This window comes from Schistocerca americana, chromosome 8, assembly GCF_021461395.2.
Source record: "Schistocerca americana isolate TAMUIC-IGC-003095 chromosome 8, iqSchAmer2.1, whole genome shotgun sequence".
Classification (NCBI taxonomy): domain Eukaryota; kingdom Metazoa; phylum Arthropoda; class Insecta; order Orthoptera; family Acrididae; genus Schistocerca; species Schistocerca americana.
This window is the reverse complement of record NC_060126.1, coordinates 492,575,260-492,596,997: the sequence shown is the minus strand read 5'-3', so window position 1 is coordinate 492,596,997 and position 21,738 is coordinate 492,575,260. Positions and strand designations below refer to the sequence as shown.

Sequence of the window (21,738 nt, the reverse complement as noted above, 5' to 3'; positions counted from 1 at the left end):
TTGCTGTCTCTGCCAGAATTACAATGTCATCGGCGAACTCTGAATAATATAAATGCCAAGCATACTCTAGATACCAGCCTACACAATCAACTGTGCTGTCTTCAGACCTCTCACAGAGATGAATACCTGCTTAAATATGTCATAAAATTTCATTATTCCTTCTTGAGCAAAGTCAAATCTACTTTCATCTCTTATTGCTACTAATTAATTAACAGTCTATGCATCCAGCAATACCAGAATACCATAAAAAAGAAAAATGTTTGCACTGTTCATTCTCTTCACTGCTTATACTCATCACAGTTAAAAATGAAATAAAAGACAAACTTTGCTTTTGTCATTATGTTTTTTTCTGTCATTATACTGAGCTTTCCTGTTTGTGTGTTCACAAACAACCCACTTAACACTGCTAGTTTTATTATATTGTTCACATCTTACAGCAGCACCAGCATCATTACACTGAATTTCACAATTAAGTGCTGGTATCTGGAGTCTTTTCCAGACTGTTTCTCTACCCTACCATCACAAATACTCCATGGGAAAAATGAGTACTGAAATCTTTCCGTGCAGGCTCTGATTTTCGATTTTATTACAATGGTCATTTCTCTCTAAGCAGTTGGGATTCAACAATATTTTGGCGCTCAGATTAGAAAGTTAGTGAGTGTGATATTGCCATAATAAAAATGCCTTTGTGTTCGTGATTGCCATTCCAACTCACTTATCATATCCTTGACACTCTCTCCTATTTGGTAATAATGCTACATTTACTGCCCTTTTTTTAAAACTTTTTCATTGTCCTCTGTCAGTTCTATCTGGTATGGATCACATATTAAACAGCAAACCCCCAGAAGAGGATGGAAAAAGGTAGTGTTGGCAGTCTCTGTAGTAGATTTCTTGCACCTTATAATGGTTTTATCAATAAAATGCAGCCTATTTAGTTGAACCAACCACCTTCAAATTAGTGTGGTTATTCATGTAACTGGAATTTAATAAAAAAATTTTAGTACTCATGTAGATGCCATCACACTTTTTCTTGTTTAGAGTTATCTGTCACTTTTTGCACTGTGTATATAGTGTATCTAAATCATTTTGTAATTCATTTTGATCTTATGATCAGTTTACAAGGTGATAAACAGTAGTATTATCTGCAAACTGTCTAAGAAGGCTGCTCAGTCCATTTCCTAAATTGTTTATTTATTTATTTATTCATCCATGGAACAATATATATTGTATGGATGTCATCAGTTTATAATACATGAGCACTCATTTACATTTACAATGAAACATATTTCTCATATTTTGTGTAGTTTTTATAACAAGTCATATACACAATTATAATTACATCATATTTTGGTGATAATGTCATATGTTGCTAATAATCTACATCTATGTTAAATATACTTTTACAGTATAACAACTTTTACTTACTAAGAAGGTTTTAAGCTTTTGTCTGAAAGTGAGGGGCTCATTTATTTCTTTAATTTCCTGTGGTAATTTTTATACAGTTATATTCCATTATAAAATATACTTTTTTGCGTCTTAGCCTTGTTCTTTCTATCTAGATGGAGGTGATGACAAGATCTTGTTTCATGGTCATGTATTAGGCTGTTTGTGTTATACATGTTGAGATTTTTCTTAATGAACATTATGTTCTGAAAGATATACTCACAAGAAACAGTTAGAATGCCTAGCTTTCTAAATAATTCTAGATAGTGGGCTCTCTTGTTGCTGTTTGTTACTATCCTTATGGCTCTTTTTTGTACTTTGAACACAGTTTGTATGTTACTGGAACTTGTTCCCCAAAACATGATCCCATAGCTGAGGACTGAGTGTAGATATCCGTAATATGTTATTTTAAGACAGGTATTATTGCATACCGGTGCAAGGATTCTAAGAGCATAGAATGCTGTGGATAATTTCTTTGCCAAAATGTAGACATGATTTGTCCATCTCAGTTGGCTGTCTACATTCATCCCTAAGAATTTGGTACTTGTTACATATTCTAATTCATTATTATTAACTTTTATTCTAGTGGCATTGTGTTTTTTGTTCAATTGGAAGTTAATATAGTTAGTTTTCTTTACATTTAGGCTTACTTTATTTTTTAATGACCAGTTGTGAACATCATTGAGAGCCTCATTTGCTCTTTCTGACAGTTGTGTTGGATTTTCACCTAATATTACTGTGTTGCTGTCATCAGCAAAAAGTACTTTTTCTCCATGTCTGATACTTTGTGGGAAGTTGTTAATGTATATAAGAAACAATATTGGGCCTAATACACATCCCTGTGGGACGCCTATATTCTCATGTTCTGGGTCAGACAGGTGTTTTACAAGGGAATTGTTTGAAACTTGTGACATCTCAACTCGTTGAACTCTTTTTCCAAGTATGATTTGAACCACTTCTTTGTCACACCCCTTATTCCTATTTGCCCTAATTTATGAAGTAAGATTTTGTGGTCAACTGTATCAAAGGCCTTTGACAAGTCTAAAAAGGTACCACTTACCTTTTCACCTCTGCCCAGTGTTTCTAAAATTACTTTAGTGAACTGTGTTATAGCAGATTGTGTGCCTTTTCCTGGCCTAAAACCAAATTGGTCATTGGAAAGAAGGTTATATTTATTCAGGTAATTTAGCAGTCTGTTTTTGACTAGTATTTCTATTATTTTAGAAATGATAGACAGTACAGAAATCAGCCTGTAGTTCTCTACATTTTCCACATCTCTGTTTTTAAGGATAGGTATAACTTTTGCTTGTTTTAGGTACTCCGGAAAGTATCCAGATTCGAAAGAGTCATTAATTATGTCTGTTAATGTGCCCTTTATGGAGTCTATACATTCTTTAATTACGCAGACTGGGATTTCATCAAGTCCTACTGAAGTTTTATTTTTTAGTTGGTGTACTGCTAGTGCCACTTCCCTTTCTGTAGTTGGCAAGAGCACCATTGAGTTTGTTGGCTGGTTCGGAGTAGGTAAATCATACGTATCTGGAAATTTATGCTGTAATTTTTTTGCAATACTACTGAAATATGAGTTTACAAAATCAGCTAATTTTTTAGGGTAACCTAGTGGTACATATTTGTTTTTAAGATGTGGATTGAGGTCCTTTTTAGCAGAGTTAGATGTTTCCTGTTTGACGATGTTTCAGGCTGCTTTGCTCTTGTTTTCAGCATGAAGTAATATTTTGCTGTTTGAAAGTTTTTTTGTGGCTAGCACCTTTCTGTATATTTTCCTGTACTTTTTGTAGAATTGCAGAAATTCTGGGATAGATTGATTATTTTTTATATAGACTAGAAATAGCGAAGGGCCTGTAACGCTTCCTTTGGGAAAGCCAAGTATAATTTGAGTTTCACTAGGTAATTTCTCATAAGTTACTACTAACTGTGACATATCTGACAGGAAATCACGAATCCAGTTACACATCTGAGATGAGGACCCCTGTTGATAACACTCACTGTTTTGTGTCAATAAAGATCCAGTTATAACAAGAATGAAATTTATTCTGAACCTGTGCCATTTGTGGTCCAATGGATTTAAATATTTCATGATGTTGGAATGCAGTAAATGTTCCAAAATACTAATACAAATCAATGTCAATGATATGAGTCTATAATTCAGTAGATTACTTCTATTTTCTTTCTCTTGTGGGGGTGTGACCTGTTTATTTTTCCAGTCTTCAACTACAGATCTTTTATTGAAATAGTGATCATATATGATAGCTAAAATTGGAGCTATTTCATCAGCATGCTTTGAAGGGAACCTAAATGGTATATAATTTGGATCAGAAGATTTGAATTTATTAAGTGACTTGACTTTCTGCAGCGAGGGTACCTGCTTCGATATTACTCATATTGGCAGCTGTTCTTGGTTCAAATTCTGGAATATTTACTGCACCTTCTTTGTTGTAATAATTACAGAAAACCATGTTTAGTAACTCCAGTACTGCTGTTGTTGGTTACCATTCTTATCATGTAGCAGAGGTGTTGGTTGTGTCTTGCCGCTGAGATATTTTATATGTGACCAGAACCCCTCTGTTTTCTGCCAGATTTTGAGACAGAATTTTATTGTGGAACTTACTAAAAGTGTCTCAGCTGATGTCCACATTAAGTTTCTAGAACCTGTGAATTGTGCACAGTCTGAGAAGTTTTGCATTCTTTTAAATCTGACAAATTCTTAATAGCTTCTGCAACAGTATCACGTTTTGTGTACCATGGAGAATCAGCTTCATCCCTTATTAATTTATTTGGTAAGAAACTCACAACTGCCATCAACCCTGTTTCTTTGAATTTGAGCCACATTTGGTCAAGGCTCCAGCTATCAGCTGATATACATCTGCAGAGTGGCAGTTCAAGTGTTTATCTTTTTCTGTGGTTTTTTTCGTAGTATATCTAAAAATTTTGTGCATGTTTCTCTGTTTAAGAGTTTTACTCTTGTATTTCTGTGAGTGTAAATTCATTCAGTCTGTAGCATGATAGTTGCACACTGAACAGCCAGCTACACAGTTCATTAATGTTTTCGTGTCCATTGGTGACACATCGGGAGTGTAGCAAGTTGCATATCTAGTATTGTCTGCTTTTGTAGTTAACTTCTTCAGTTATTCTTACTAGGATGGCTAGGATGTGTGCATGCTATGTGCGGATGCAGTAGGAGCTGGTCGCAGTTCATGAACAGCTGAATGTCCTTTTGGCAACAGGCAGTCACCTTCAGGCTGCTGCCCTGGCGGTGTAACAGTGGTGAGTTGAATGTGGTATCACATTCACGTCACTCGAAGTGGAGGATCAATGTGGAGACTGGGTGCTGGGTCTCACCCATTCATCCTGTGAGTGGACAAGTGGCCACTCCTTTAGCAGGGTCCGAGAAGGCATGTGGCGGAGGGGTTTACGAGTTATTGGGAGCTCTAATGTTATGTGCATTATGGAGCTCCTTAGGCAGATAGAGCACACGGCTAGAAAGAAAGCCAATGTGCACACAGTATGTCTGCTGGGGGGCCTCATCCGAGATGTGGAGGCAGCCTTGCCTATGGCTATCAAGGGTGCAGGATGCAGTTGTCTGCTGGCTTTTCAAGTGGGGTGAAAGCAGAGCTTGCAATTATTCCCAGAGTTGATTGGGGTACTTTTGTTTGGAACCAAGTGGAGGGTCTCAACCAAAGGAAGCAGCTACTAGGGTAGCAGAGCACTTGTGGATTGCACAAGAGGGTTTTTTTAGGCTAGGCAGTAGTTTGAGGTGCTCTGATGAACACTTGCCAGTCGATATGCAGCAAGGGAAGTCAAACAGCATTCAGAATAAGGACATTTTGACTGTCACAATTTTATCAGTAAACTGTCAAAGCATTTGTAATAAAGTTTCTTGAATTTACAGCCCTCCAGGAAAGCTATCATGCTCAAATTATTCTTGTCACCAAGAGTTGGCTGAAACCCGAAGTGGAAAGCTCTGAGATATTTAGCTAGTCGTGGAATATTTATCAGAAAGACAGATTAAAGGCCACAGGAGTGGGAATGTTCAATGTAGTTGACAAAAATATTGTCTCAAAGTTGAGTGTTACAGTGAAGTCATTCGGTTGTGTATAAAAGGTGTGGGTGAAACCAAATTAATTGTTGGATGTTTTTACTGGCCATACAATTCCTTGTGACATTTTTAGAGTCATTCAGAGAAAGTCTAAGGTCAATAGCATATAATACCCAGGTCATGCAGTACTGGTTGGAGGCGACTTTAATCTGCTGGGTATAGACTGGGATGTCTATGGATTCATTGTTCATTGCAGGGGCTACAGACAGACAGCCATGCAAAATACTTTTGGACACACTTTCTGAAAACTGTCTTGAGCAGCTAGTCAGCAGTCCACTTGGAATGGAAATATCTTAGACCTTGCGGCTACAAATACGCTGGACCTTAATGACAATGCCATTGTAGAAATGGGTATTAGCGATCATGGTGTCATTATAGCAACTATGGTTATGAAAGTTAATGAATCAGGTATGAAGGCTAGGAGAATGTTTCTGCTAGATATAGCAGATAAGCAGTTATTAACACCTCACTTAGACAGTGAATTGGCATCATCCTGTTCAGTAATATGGTTGTAAAGGAATCACGGGCAAAGTTTAAGCAGATTCTAAATCATGGCCTGGAGAGTTATGTGCCTAGTAAATAGATAAAGGATGGAAAAAACCCACCATTATTTAATAACAAAATTTGGCATATGCTAAGGAAGCAGAGGCTGTTGCACTCTCAGTTCGAAAGGGAACACATAAATGATGACAAGTGAAAGTAATTAGAGATTCGTGCATTTATGAAAAGATCTACGCATGAAGCATACAACTACCACTGTTACACCTCAGCAAAAGATATGGCGGAGAACCAGAAAAATTCTGATGATATTTAAAATTGCTAAGCAGGTGTGTGACTTTCATTCAGTCCCTTGTTGACCAGTCTGGTGTGGCAGATGAAGATAGCAAAATGAAAGCTGAAGTTTCAAATTTCACGTTCAAGAAATCATTCGGACAGGAGAATTGTACAAACATACCATCATTTGACCATCAGACAGACTCCACAAATCAGCGTGGTTTTAAAAAGCATGTTTGTGGAAACTCAGCTTGCCCTTTTCTCTCATGATATGTTGAGAACTGTGGATGAAGGGCAATAGGCAGATTTCTTATTTCTTGATTTCCGGAAAGCATTTCACATAGTGCCCCATTGCAGGCTGATAATCAAGGTATGAACATATCGGACATGTGAGTGGCTCGAAGACTTCCTAAATGATAGAATCCAGTATGTTGTCCTCAATATAAAATGGTCATTAGGGACAAGTTCATCACCAGGAGTGCCCCAGTGAAGAGTGATAGGACTGTTGTTTTCTATATACATAAATGATATGGCTGATGGCATGGGCAGCATCTGCTGATAATGCCATGGTGTATGGTATGGTGTATGAGTCGAGTGACTGCAGGAAGATACAAGATGACTTGGACAAAATTTCCAGTTGGTGTGATGAATGGCAGCTAACTCTAAATGTGGAAAAAAGAAAGTTACTGCAGGTGAGTAGAAAGATCAAACCAGTAATGTTTAGATACAGTAACACTAGTGTCCTGATTGACAGAATCAATTTGTTTATATATCTGGGCATAACGTTGCAAAGTGACATGAGGTCGAATGAACATGTGAGAACTGAGGTAGAGAAGGTGAATGGTCAACATCAGTTAATGGGGAGAATTTTAGTAAAGAGTGGTTCACCTGTAAAGAAAATCACATATAGGACACTGGTGCAACCTATTCTTGAGTACTTCTCGAGTGTTTGGGACCCATATGAGGTTGGATTGAAGAAAGACATTGAAGCAATTCAGAGGCGGGCTGCTAGATTTGTTACTGGTAGGTTCAAACTCCCCCCCCCCCCCCCCCCCCCCCCCCAATAAACAATGAACCTTGTTATTGGTGGAGAAGCTTACGTGCCCTTGTGATACAGGTAGCCATACCATAGCTGCTACCACAACAGGGAAGGGGGGTGGAGGGGGTATTTGTTGAGAGGCCAGACAAACGTGTGGTTCCGGAAGAGGGGCAGCAGCCTTTTCAGTACCTACAGGGGTATACAGAAGTCCCAGACACCAGCCTTTTCAGTAGTTGCAGGGGCAACAATCTGAATGATCGACTGATCTGGCCTTGTAACATCAACCAAAATGGCCTTGCTGTGCTGGTACTGTGTGCGGCTGAAAGCAAGGAGAAACTACAGCCGTAATTACTCCCAAGGGCATGCAGCTCTACTGTATGGTTAAATGGTGATGGCATCCTCTTGGGTAAAATATTCTGTAAGTACTCCATTCAGACCTCCAGGTGGGGGCTACTCAGGTGGACATCATCATCAAGAGAAACAAAACTGGCATTTTACGGACCAGAGCATGGAATGACAGAAACCTTAATCAGGCAGGTAGGTTAGAAAATTTAAAAAGGGAAATGGCTAGGTTAAAGTTAGATATAGTGAGAATTAGTGAAGTTCTGTGGCAGGAGGAACAGGACTTCTAGTCAGGTGAAAACAGGGTTATGAAAACAAAATCAGATAATAATGAGTAAAAACATAGGAACACAGATAAGCTACTATGAACAGCATAGTGAATGCATTATTGTGGCCAAGATAGACACAAAGCCCCTATCCACCACAGTAGCACAAGTTTATACACCAACTAGCTCCACAGATGAGGAGGAGATTGAGGAAATGTATGATGAGATAAAAAGAATTATTCAGATAGTTAAGGGAGCCGAAAATTTAATAGTGAAGTGGGACTGGAATTCACAAGTAGGAAAAGGAAGAGAAGGAAAAGTAGTGGCTGAATATGGACCGGGGGAAAGGAATGAAAGAGGAACCTGCCTGGTAGAATTTAGCACAGAGCATAATTTAACCATGGTTAACACTTGGTTTAAGAGTCATGAGAGTAGGTTGTATACGTGGAAGAGACCTGGAAATACCGGAAGGTTTTAGATTGATTATATAATATTTAGACAGGGATTTAGGAACCAGATTTTAAATTTTAAGACATTTCCAGGGGCAGATGTGGATTCTGACCACAATTTATTGGTTATGAACTGCAGATTAAAACTGAAAAACTGCAAAACGGCCGAAAGTTAAAGAGATGCGACCAGGATAAACTGAAAGAACCAGAGGTTCTAGAGTGTTTCAGAGGGAGCATTAGGGAACAATTGACAACAACAGGAGAAAGGAATAAAATATCAAATGAATGGGTAGCTTTGAGAGATGAAATATTGAAGGCAGCAGAGGATCAAGTAGGTAAAAAGATGAGGGCTGGTAGAAATCCTTGGGTAACAAGAGAGATATTTAATTTAATTGATGAAAGGAGAAAGTGTAAAAATACAATAAATGAAGCATGTGAAATGGAATATAAATGTCTAAAAATGAGACTGACAGGAAATGCAAAATGGCTAAGCAGGAAGAGCTAGAGGACAAATGTAAAGATGTAGAAGCATCTTTCACTGGGGGATAGATAGATAGGTACTGCCTACAGGAAAATTAAAGAGACCTTTGGAGAAAATAGAGCTGCCTGTATGAATATCAACAGCTCAAGTGGAAAACTAGTCCTAAGTAAAGAAGGGAAAGCAGAAAGGTCGAAGGAGTATATAGATGGTCTATGTAATGGGGATGCACTTGATGGCAATATTATGGAAATGGAAGACGATTAGAGGAAGCTGAGAAAGGAGATATGATACTGTAAGAAGGATTTTACAAAGCACTGCACTTAAATCAAAACAAGGCCTTAGGAGTAGACAACATTCCGTTACAGCTACTAATAGCCTTGGGAGAACCAGCCATGACAAAACTGTACCATCTGGTGAGCAAGATGTATGAGACAGGAAAAATGCCCCCAGACTTCAATAAGAATATAATAATCCCAATTTCAAAGAAAGCAGGTGCTGACAGATGTGAAAATTACTGAAATATCAATTTAATAAGTCATGGCTGCAAAATACTAACAGGAATCCTTTACAGAAGAATGGAAAAACTCATAGAAGCTGACCTCTGGGAAGATCAGTTAGGATTCTGGAGAAATGTAGGCACATGCGAGGCAATACTGAGCCTGCAACTTCTCATAGGAGATAGATGTCCGCCCCCGGTAGCTCAGTGGTCAGCATGACAGAATGTCAATCCTAAGGGCCCGCGTTCGATTCCCGGCTGGGTCGGAGATTTTCTCCACTCAGGGACTGGGTGTTGTGTTGTCCTAATCATCATCATTTCATCCCCATCAACGCGCAGGTCGCCGAAGTGGCGTCAACTCGAAAGACCTGCACTAGGCGAACGGTCTCCCCAACGGGAGGCCCTAGCCACATGACATTTCATTTTTCATAGGAGATAGATTAAGGAAAGGCAAAATTATGTTTACTGCAAGTGTAGACATAGAGAAAGCTTTTGACAATGTTAACTGGAATACTCTCTTTCAAATTCTAAAGGTGGCAGGCCTAAAATACAGGGAGTGAAAGGCTATTTACAATTTGCACAGAAACCAGATGGCAGATATAAGAGTCGGGGGGGGGGGGGGGGGGGGGGGCATGAAAGGGAAGCAGTGGTCGGGAGGGCTGTGTGACAGGGTTGTGGCCTATCACCAATGTTATTCAATCTTTATAGTGAGCAAGAAGTAAAGGAAATAAAATAAATTTGGAGTAGCAATTAAAGTCCACAGTGAAGAAATAAAAACTTTGTGGTTTGCCAATGACATTTGTCAGGGGCAGCAAAGGACTTGGAAGAGCAGTTGAATGGAATGGACATTATATTGAATGGAGGATATACACTGAACATGAACAAAAGCAAAATGAGGATAATGGGATGTGGCTGAATTAAATCTGGTGATGCTGAGAAAATTAGATTACAAAATGAGACACTTAAAGTAGTAAATGAGTTTTGTTATTTGAGAAGCAAAATAACTGATGTTGGTTGAAGTAGGGAGGATATAAAATGTAGACTGGCAATGGTGAAAAGAGCTTTCCTGAAGAAGAAAAATTTGTTACCATTGAGTGTAGATTTAAGTGTTCTTCCTGAAGTCATTTGTATGGAGTGTACCCATGTATGGAAGCGAAACAGGGACAATAAACAGTTTAGACAAGGAGAGAATAGAAGCTTTTGAAATGTGGTGCTACAGAAAAATGCTGAAGATTAGATGGGTAGATCACGTAACTAATGAGGAGGTACTGAATACAATTGGGGAGAAGAGAAATTTGTGGTACAACCTGACCAAAAGAAGGGATCGGTTGCTAGGACACATTCTGAGGCATCAAGGGATCACCAATTTAGAACTGGAGGGAAGTGTGTGGGGGTAAAAATCATATGGAGAGACAAAAAAGACCGCAACAACAACAACAACAATAGGCACAAACAGTTTGTAAGTGCCATGGAGGTGCTTTGGGAACTCAAATGGGAATCCCTGGATGGTAGGCAACGTACTTTTTGAGAAACATTATTGAGAAAATTTAGAGAATGGGCATTTGAAGCTGACTGCCAAATGATTCTACTGCTTCCAGCATACATTGTGCTTAAGGACCACAAAGATAAGATATGAGAAATTAGGGCTCAAACAGAGGAATACAGACTGCTGTTTTTCCCTCTCTCTGTTTGCGAGTGGAGCAGGAAATGAAATGACAAGTAGTGCTACAGGGTACCTTCCCCCAAGCGTCATACAGTGGCTTGTGGAGTATCTGTGTTGATGTAGATGCTTACATAGTAAGTATGGAAGAACATCCACTATATTCCTTGGAAGAGTTTTTCAACAGCGGTTCTAGTGAATGTACAAAATAATAAATATTGTTATGTTTTATATATAATTTTGCCTATATTTAATCTTCTTTTTATGTTAACTGCACATTTAATTTTGTGTTTTACTTAAAGTACATATTTTTCCAAAATGAAACTTTGTGTGTGTGTGATCTACATGGACTTGTAAACATTTTGCTTTATGGTATTTTCATTTGCTGCTATGAAGTTTTACTTTCCTGTTTAGTTATATTTCATTCCCGCTATGTTCTATGTGTTTTTGTGCACTGCAGAAATATTTTCTTTTATTTGTAGTATAAATTCTGTATATGGTGTTGTATAAATGTTAGTTGATAAACATTGTATTTGTGACGCAGTCTGTCCAGCCATGGCTGGTAAACGACGAAGATATAGTAATAAAGTAATAAAGTAATGGAAACTGCCTTAGTTAGGCAAGTTTCAAGTGATTTTAATCTGTTTTCTTTTCTTTTTTAATAGATATATTTCATGTTTATTTTTGGGAGTTTTAGATGGTATGGTATCCTATTCTGCTTCAATGACCTTGTGATCTGGCTCGGAGATTTGGCCTGTTAACGCAAACATTTATATTTGGTGTGTACCCCTGAACTAATTTTTTATGTTTTAACTATTCTGCTTTTTTGAAACCCAAAAGGATTTTGTTGTTGTTGGTGAGTCATTCATTATTGTTCTTTGTTACTTAAAAATGTTAAAATACAGCATATAGCTCTACTTTGTCAGCAACATTCTATGTTATTAATTAGGAAAATAAGCCCCTGTGTTTAATAAGCTTTATTCTTATTCTCTTTATCTCAGGATCTTGAGAAATGGTTCCCTTTTTTCTTTCAAAATGTTGCTTCAAAATATGACATAAAATAATTTAACAATTTTGTAATTAAGTGTGAGCATTTATTTCTGGACTCCAGTCAAACTTCTGTAAAAGTTTGTTGCTGATTATTAACATACAAAAAACTTCTTTTCTGAGTCCTAATTCTTATTGACTTGTTTCCAGGTGTTTACATTGTTTAGGATTGGCTTTGTAATTCAAGTCATAGTGTGTGACAGCAGCTTAAATTCGGGGGAACATGTCAACTTAGAATCTATATTAGTTTTCATTAGTTCTTTGATAGTGTCAAGTTGGTTTCTTTATTGTAATTTGTCCCTTGATTAAGAAAACAATCTTGCTCCACCATATGGGAAAACATAAAGGCTGAAATTTTCTTTGGAACATCGTTGGCCTTGCCCTTAACTTTTTCTTATGTAGGTGGATAAAATAGCATCAATTTTGGAGAATCATGACAACCACTTCTTGTTTATCTATTTGATTTTTGTACTTATGACTGGTATTACCTATTTACAGAATGAACTGATGAAGTTAACTTCATCTACTATATTCACATTCACATGTTGTCTTGAAATTTTGTCAGTATTAGTTGGGTGGTGTCTGACTAGATGAAGAGCTCACTTTTATTCTGTGCAGCTTGCTGTATGTTATAAGTTCAAATTTAACTTAGCTACATGTTCTGTGAAATTGTTTTATGTGTTAATTATGCCACAACTTTTTCAGGTAATATTTTTTTCATGTGCTGTGTTATGTTTGTGGGTTGCAAGAGCCATCAGTTTATTTTTCAATGGCAGCTTCACACCATATAAATTAGATCTCGACATACACAATATAGTTTTCATCTATTAGGTGTTTCACCTACACACTTTTAAATTTTGGGACATAATTGTTTCACTTTTACTTTAATTAAAGAATAGCAATAAAATTCTTTTACTGTGTTCCTGAGCATCAAGTAACACAAACAGTATCAAGACCTATTTCCGCTTCCTTGTAAGTTGTCAACTTATCAACTGTACAGGTGAAGAGGGTGCTCACAATTTCATGCTGAGTGCCATCTGATGATGACTTACTGAGGATCAAAACTAGCCACAATACTATTTATATGACCCAAGGCTGAAAAATACAATCAAATAATTTCATTACACAATCGTCACTTTTTTCATTTTGGCACTAGACCTAATCAGTGGGAATAAAACAAAATCACTGACGTCAATTAAAAAACAAGAAAGAGATTTACAAAACTCCCTTTATAATTTAACAATACAACAGGAAATTATTACACAATATGCACAAATAATGAAAGTGAAAGCTTGAAGGAAGGAAACTAAAAATGTAACTATCTTATAATTTTTCACTGTTATGTCTCATATATAAGAAATGTTCCATCCTGCATATCTGCTGTGTTGGACAGACAATACATGATGATCATGTACAGTCCATTGGTTGCCCCTTGTGGTCAAGGGTAATTTCATGATGTACTATGTGCACATCAATCAAGCCCATGTTCGGTGTCAGGAATTCACGTAATGTACTGGCATCTGCACGTGGCATACGATCAAAAGGATATCCCATGTTGCGACGGTCTGGATAGTTGCGATTCTGAATGCCACAGTAGCTATGAGCAGGTAGACAAGTATTATCTGATGGAGGTTGGTCAACCTGTGAACATTTTGTCCAGATAATGAACAATATGACTAAGCAAACAACATGCAATTAAACTGGCATCACTTCCATAAGTTTACAATGCATTTTTCAGTTTAATGAAGAGTAAACAAAACAATAAAAAATCTATATCTATAGATTCATTGAGTTGACTTACCAGTTTCGTAACCAACATGAAGTTTTGAGGAACAAGGCAAAAAAGTATTTTGTTTAGTCTATACAATATACCATGTTACTGAAAGAACCTACAGCTGAATCCATTAAAACAACACAAATAATATACTTAGGTGTCTTTTGAATTATGTATGAGATGCTGTAAGTATGCACACTTGCACGCACGCACACGCACACACACACACACACACACACACACACACACACACAAACACATTTACTGTATCTCTTGGACAAGATGTGTTTCCAGATAAGTGAAAATATGTCATTGTTAGGTCCATGAACAAAGAGGAATTATGACAGATATTAATCATTCTCTACCAGTTGCAGAACATCTTTCTTCAAAATTTTTCCAGAGGCAATCTGCTCAGTAACTGTTGACTGTCTTTGCAAAATCAGAATTTCAGGCTAGTCATAGTTTGAATTTCAAATGGGATTTTCACTGAAAGTGTGAGTTGTCAGTCTATCAACTACATACTAAAAAAAATTAACATCATTTGACATTATGAACAGAACAACTGATAAATAATGGTTGTACACTAGTTGCATTCTTATGTAGATCTTTCCAATTGTATACAAATTAGAACATGTGATAAAAAAATTGTGTAGTTCTGCTATTTTCCAGGATCTCTCTCTCTCTCAGTCTCATCACTGTTTTTACATGTTTTATTTTCTGATATCTGCCTTACCAACAACTCCTTTTATAATATATCCTGTTTTTTCTCTGATTTATCAGCTGGTCTCTCTGACATTTCTAGTTTCTCTGCTTTTCAGATCTTCTGTCTAGATAGCATTTCATTTTTACATTGTTAATTTTCACTTGGCATAGCTGCTGTGATTATCTATCTAATTACTTGTCACAGCAGTCTGTGATTACACTGGGCAACAACCAAAAAAACGTCATGGGTTTCTCAGCTGATTTAGACTAATTTTGGTGTTCTGAGTCCGAATATCACATTGATTTTGCTCTATCAGGTCAACTTTTTGAGATACAGCCATAGGCCTACATGACCATTTTTCCCTGAAATGTAAGCCTTTTTATAGGCTTCAATATGCTAATATTAGGGGTTTTAAGGGGATTATTCAGGACATATGAAAACAAAAGAAGCCTTTAAGATTGTAACAGTTAATCATTCCAATAGATGCCTTTTTTTCTTACTATAGTATAAAATTTATTCTAATTTTTATTGTCTGACAGTCAACTGCATATTTCTATTACTTCTGCGCGACGTTCATGCATGAATAATCCAGACGTTTTCTGCTACATCTGTGATGGGCCACAGATACGGCAGCTCATAAAGGACACAGAGTTCGAAAACTCCATGAACACGTTAGAGTGCGCCGCGTGGAAATCGTTTGTGCAGGTGGTGAACAACTTCCTGGGGAACACGAAGGCAGCAAACCACGCCAGACTCATCAGCAGCATGATAGAGGCCTTTCAAAAGCTCGGGTGTTTGATGAGTATAAAGATGCACTTCCTGTACTCACACATGGAGAAGTTTCCTGAAAACCTTGGGGCGATGAGCGACGAGCAGGGAGAAAGGTTCCATCAGGACATGCGCCAAATGGAGGATAGGTACCAGGGGAGGTGGGACGCAGTCATGATGGCGGACTGCTGCTGGATGCTGAAGAGAGACAACCCAGCAGCTGCTCACAAACGGGAATCGAAGAAACGCCGATTCATGCCGTGAACTCTGAACTTTTGTGTCACGTAACGCTCATTGTTATACTAATATTATGATAAATATGCTTATTTAATTTGATGGAGTAAATAAAAACTTAATGAATTTGCATACGTTGACTTTTATTTCTTGAGGAAAACGGAAAAAATCTTCCGGGGTTTCTCAGCAGATGATACAAAGAAATTTGTTTTTTTACGAAAAATCGATTTTTAAAAATTTCTGTAGCAAAAAATCCTGACCTGATAGAACAAAACCAAGGTCATTTTCGGACTCAGGGCATCAAAATTAGTCTAATTCAGCAGGAAAACCCTAGACTTTTTTAAAAAAATCTTTTTTTGTTGCCCAGTGTTATTTATCTAATCCTTATTAAGTCCACATCATCCTTTTTCTTTCAGACAGAGTAATTGCATTTTCATAAATCTAAGGATTTGTGTGACTGTTGTATGTGATGGTCAGTGCTGCTGTTTGATATGTAGATATTCATTATTATTAGTAGATTTTCATTATTTGATTTTAATTTCATTTCAGACAGTTTTGTACGGAAAAACTTTGGATTAACAATCAATCATTCCTATACAATAACTAGCTGCTCCTAACGTTTCTCAACTAAATGTCAATGGTTGATCTGAAATACATACTTGCTGTCTACAGACAGCTGATTAAGTGTAATTTGCTTTATAAATAATTTTATGCACCATTTTCTTGTAGGGTGCAAAAGTGATAATGCATATAACTGAAAAAAAAGTCCACTCTGCTATGTATGCAGATGAAAAAAATCCACTCTGCTATCTTCTGTATCCTACATGGTTCTGTAAGGAGCTCTATTTTATTCAGATATACACCCCTTCACCCTCCAACAGGTAGACAAAAACACATACACACAGACTTTCTGCTACTCTTAATCAGCACCCTTTATTTTGCATTTTCAGGATGTAATAATTATATCCTAGTGTTAATATGATATCAGCAAACAGCACGAGCATCCAGAGTAAGGTTCCAGAATTCATCTCCATTACCAGGGCAGTAATATGTGATTATTACTGTTATAATATGAAACAGCTGCAATGTTTATAGTAACTGGTGTATTGTACCAGACAAAAGACCTCAAGTTATGGTGAAAAGGTACTGTTTGTTTCGAAGCTGAATAAATTATAGGTCAAACAGCTGGTGGTAGCTAGGGTGTACATATGCAAAGAATAGGTTACTATAAGAATAATGTGAAACAGAAATAAAAATTTGAACAATAAAAACCCCAGGTTGGAATATCAACAATGTAAGGAAAAGGTAGATTGCTACTTGTCATAATGATGACACATTACACCTCTCTCTCTCTCTCTCTCTCTCTCTCTCTCTCTCTCTCACACACACACACACACACACACACACACACACACACACACACACACACATATATATTCACACATGCAAGCACACCTCAGTCTGGTCCGACTGACAGATACGACTGCCGCATGCATGTGTGTGTGTGTGTGTGTGTGTGTGTGTGTGTGTGTGTGTGTGTGTGTGTGTGTGTGTAAGAGAGAGAGAGAGAGAGAGAGAGAGAGAGGTGTGCTTGCTTGTGTGAATGTATGTGTATTTGTTTCTCTTTCTTTTTCTAATTAAGGCTGTGGTCAGAAGCTTATGTGTAAGTGTCTTTCAGTTGTGCCTGTCTGCAACTTAACGTGTCATCCTTGTGGTAAGTAGCAGTCTACCTCTTCCTTACATTAGGAATAAAAATTTGCTTTGTAGCACAACTAAGAAAAAAATGCAGTGATGAGATCACAAGAGACAATAATTTCATGTGACACATTGGCCTGGTGCTATTCTTCCAATTGGATGCCACTTTGGTGACTTGCCTGTCTCTAACCTTCCCCAGTTATCCAAACAGGAAAAGGGAAACTACAGTTTAATGTAGAATCTGAACCACATGTCTTCTCTGGCAATTCCTCACATCATTTACATGTGAAAACTGGGTTAAGACAAAGGCTGAAAAATCCAAGGTCTGACTGGGATTTGACCCTGTGACACCCTGGTTTCCAGAGAAGCACTTTACTGCTTGACCAACAGGCCCTGCAAGAGATGAGACCATACTATTATGGGAATTTGAAACATAATTCAGTACTATTGAACTACAAAGGGTATGATACTCCTCTGAGTGATGGGTTGCATTTTTGTGGCAGTGTAAGTGCTGATAGTTTGACATGATCTAGAATGGAGGCAGCAGTAAATTAACTGAAAAACAACAAGACAGCTATTTCAGTTACTTCAGTACAGACATGATCAAAATACTTGGTTAGTTTGGTTAATAATAGCTCTACAAAGGGCTCAACATCATGTGGAAAGAAAATGTAATAATCAGCAACTGAATATAAGAAATAACCATCATACTGTTTAGACAGGATGATAGGAAGAAATGCACTAACTACAGAGGTATAACTTTTGCTTTCACATGATCTACAAATCTATTAGTCAGTCACTGAGAACAGAACAAGAAAATCTTCTGACTCTACACTTCAGTAAGAACAACATGGCTTTAGACATTGCAAATAAATTATTAAGCTCATTTTTACATAAAAATGCTTATTAGAAGTACCACGGGAAAAGTACAATACTCATGCCTGTCCTTCTGGACACCAAAAAGACATATGAGGCCTGTTCATAAAGTATCTTACCTTATTTTTTACTGCTGAAACCAACAATGGTGTCAGGGCATGCATACTCTCTAAGTTTGTTGGCATATATAGTGCACATGTCTGATTTTTTCCATGACTACAGAAACAACCAGTTGCTGGCTAGTCATTGACAAGTGAACATGCATAAGTGGTAGTTACTGGATTTTGTGTTGTGGGCAAAATGACAGAAAAAGTGGGACAACATTACTGCATCAAATTTTGTTTCAAGCTAGTTAATTCTGAAGTTGAAACAATCCTCAAGATTTGACAAGTGCTTAGGAATGAAGCAGTGGGTACCACACAGATAAAGGAGTGGTACAACCACTTCAAAAATGACCACTCATCAATGGAGACTGAAGCATGTTTAGGCAGGTCCTCAACATCAACAAGTGAGTTTGTTATTGACTACATAAGAATCCTGCTGATGCAAGATGGATAAATGGATAAATCACATTCAGAGAACATGCAGACAAGGTTAAAATAAGTATTGGATCTATTAATTCCATTTTTAACAGAACATTTGGACCTCAGGAGAATCTCAGCAAAATTTGTGCCAAAGTTGCTAACATCAGAGCAAAAGCAACTTTGTTTGAAGATCACACAGGACATACTTGATGCTGTGAACAGTAATCCCAATTCTCTTAACACAGTAATCATTGGTGATGAGTTCCAGGTGTACGGATGTGACTCAAAACAAAGTTCCACTCCATCACAATGGAAGCATCCATCATCTCCAAGACCCAAAACAGTGAGGCAGATCCAGAGCAGTGTTGAAGTCATGCTGACCATCTCTTTTGACTCAAATGGCATGATCCATCATGACTACACCCCAGAGGCTACTAAAGGCAATAAGGAGTACTTCCAAGAGGTTGTGCACTGCATTCATGGAGCACTGTGCTGCAAGTGCAAGTGCCCAGACTTATGGGCAGAGGACAGTTGGCACCTTCACCATGATGTTGTATCCACTCATCATTCTCAATTAATTCAAAGATTTTTTTGGCCAAATACAACACAGCTGTGTTTTGTTAACCTCCGTGTTCCCCTGACCTAGTACTGAGTAACTTTTGGCTTTTCCCTAACTGAAAAAGATTATGATAAGCACCAGATTTCATAATGGGGAAGATATTATACATAATACAGCAGAGCAGCTGTGCACCACACCAAAAGAGGCTTTCCAGTGATGCTTTCAGCAGTGGCAACATTGTCGCTATTAATGATTTACCTAAAAATATAGCTCACCCTGTTGTGTGTTATGCTGACGATACAGCACTACTTACCACACATCAGAACATTTCAGATCTGAATAACCTAACAAAAGAAACACTAGATAAGGCCCTGGACTGGTTTGCAGCCAATAAGCTCCTATGCAACCCTGACAAAACACAACAACTTTTAATGGGAACATCAAATGAAGTAGGCAATAAGTCAGTAAAACTCTTAGGTATTCACATTGACTCAGAACTATATTGGGAGGAACATGTCAATCATGTATGTGAAAAAATATCTCTGGTGGCATATCTTCTCTTGAAACTAAGGGAGGTAGTGAGCTTGGAGTACCTCAGGGTGACATACTTTGGGCTATTCCAGTCACATATTTCATATGGTCTTATTATATGGGGGCACTCCTCTCACATCAAAAACGTATTGAAATTACAAAAAAAAGTCATACGTATAATATGTAAAAGAGGTCATAGGGAGCACTGTCGTCCTCTATTCTCCAGACTCAGAATACTTACAATTATAAATTTATACATCTATGTGTCTGTACTCTATATTAAAAATAATATTTCAGAATTTATTGCCAGAAAGGAAATACACGAACACAACACCAGGGTGAACGGTAATTTAGACATACCGCGCCACAGATTAGCGAGAACAGGAAATTCCCACAAAGTTAACCCACTCAAAATGTTCAATAAACTGCCAAGTCATGTTCAGTCTATGGATGCAAATTCTTTTAAAATTAAGTGGTACTGCTGGCTGTCAGATCATCCATTCTATGACATTTAAGAATTCTTTGAGATGCCTGAGGAGAATATAAGCATTTAAAAGTTGTCTGTAGTTAAACATATTATTTTGTGCTGTGGTTAATTGTGTGTAATTACAAAGTTTATACTATAAACAATAAAATACCTTATTATATTAGATTATAAGATAGCTTGTTGCGTTAGCTTTTAAAAGCTATCCTTTGTAATTTGGTACACTGCCATGCGTCAAATGTATTTACAATGTATTGACAGAAGTTTATTTTGTTATTCTGTATGTACTAGTACATCTTGTATGACAAAGCCAATATCATTGTAAAACGATTTATGGTGAATAAAATTCTTGAAATTCTTGAAATCGGGAGAGGAGTGAAAAAGCTGAAGGGAACTACTTTGAAGGTGATTAGTGCCTAACCATTGTATCTGAATAAAGACTGATTTTATAAATAAAAGTCAGATGCCTTTTAAACAGCCCTTGCACAGCATTTATTATGACAAATTAAGGAGCCAACACCTGATAATGTAAGTTTACACTTTGCTATGATATGGCATGAAACATGAACTGAACTGCATGTTAAAATAGATTTCTGGCATGAAACATTTATGACATTGGGTCTCAAAATGATCAAACCACAAAACTGCAGGAATGAGCTTGGACTCAAGTTAGTTGTTTATTGTCCACACATCATTTTACAGTGATATCAGACACATCAGCTTAATAACACAATAAAGCATAATAAAATGTTAACAAACATGCAGGTGTATAATTACTAACAGGTTTAGGCCTACTTAATTTCAAAATGAGTGTCATACTGTTTAGACAATGGAAAATCCAGGATGGAATAACAATATGTATCAAATCTCACTGCTCAGAGGTGACAGTGGCCATGTGTATGTGTATGTGTTTCTACGTCTGATTAGTCTTAGCTCAACACCTCATTCAACAGTTTACTTTTAAATGTGCCTGTCTGTTACTCAATGCCTCCTCTATGTGGTGAGTTGCAATCTATCCAAATTCAAATCATAATGCTATTTCTTCACATCTCATCACAAGTTACTGTTCACACTGTGCTAATTGCCCACATTACTCTCATATACTTGTAGCTGAAATCAGGACCACAGTAATACCTCAATGAAATCTGTAAACTATGCAGAAAGCACCACAGACATCAGAGAGAACTCACCTTGTCTTGAGCACCATCAGACACCATCACAAAATACTCTGCTGGCAATCCATCTGCCTGCCCCTTTGGAATCAACATGTGCTGTGGCCAACCACAGCCACAGAATGTATATGAAGCCTCCTCAGGTTTATCTCCAACCCCTGTTAAATTCCTAAATGAACGCTGATATGGTATTGTTACAGATGACTCCTCTGAACTACGACGTATGATGTTTCGCCCACTGTTCACTGCAACAATAAGAATAAAGTGTCAGAATCTAGCATTTAACTTTTTTTTAGATATAACA

At 37.4% G+C, this 21,738-nt stretch overlaps 1 protein-coding gene across 1 annotated transcript in view; it reads right to left on the bottom strand.

The window, feature by feature from the left end:
* Positions 1 to 13,402: 13,402 nt before the first annotated feature.
* The window catches only part of LOC124545234 (phenoloxidase 2-like), a 63,654-nt gene continuing 55,318 nt past the window's right edge, over positions 13,403 to 21,738 (bottom strand). Inside the window, exons 12-13 of the mRNA XM_047124105.1 lie at positions 21,453 to 21,679; positions 13,403 to 13,755 (exon numbers count right to left, since the gene is read on the bottom strand). Coding sequence (XP_046980061.1) covers positions 13,522 to 13,755; positions 21,453 to 21,679 — 461 coding nt within the window. The 3' untranslated portion in view covers positions 13,403 to 13,521. The remainder of the gene's footprint in view (positions 13,756 to 21,452; positions 21,680 to 21,738) is intronic.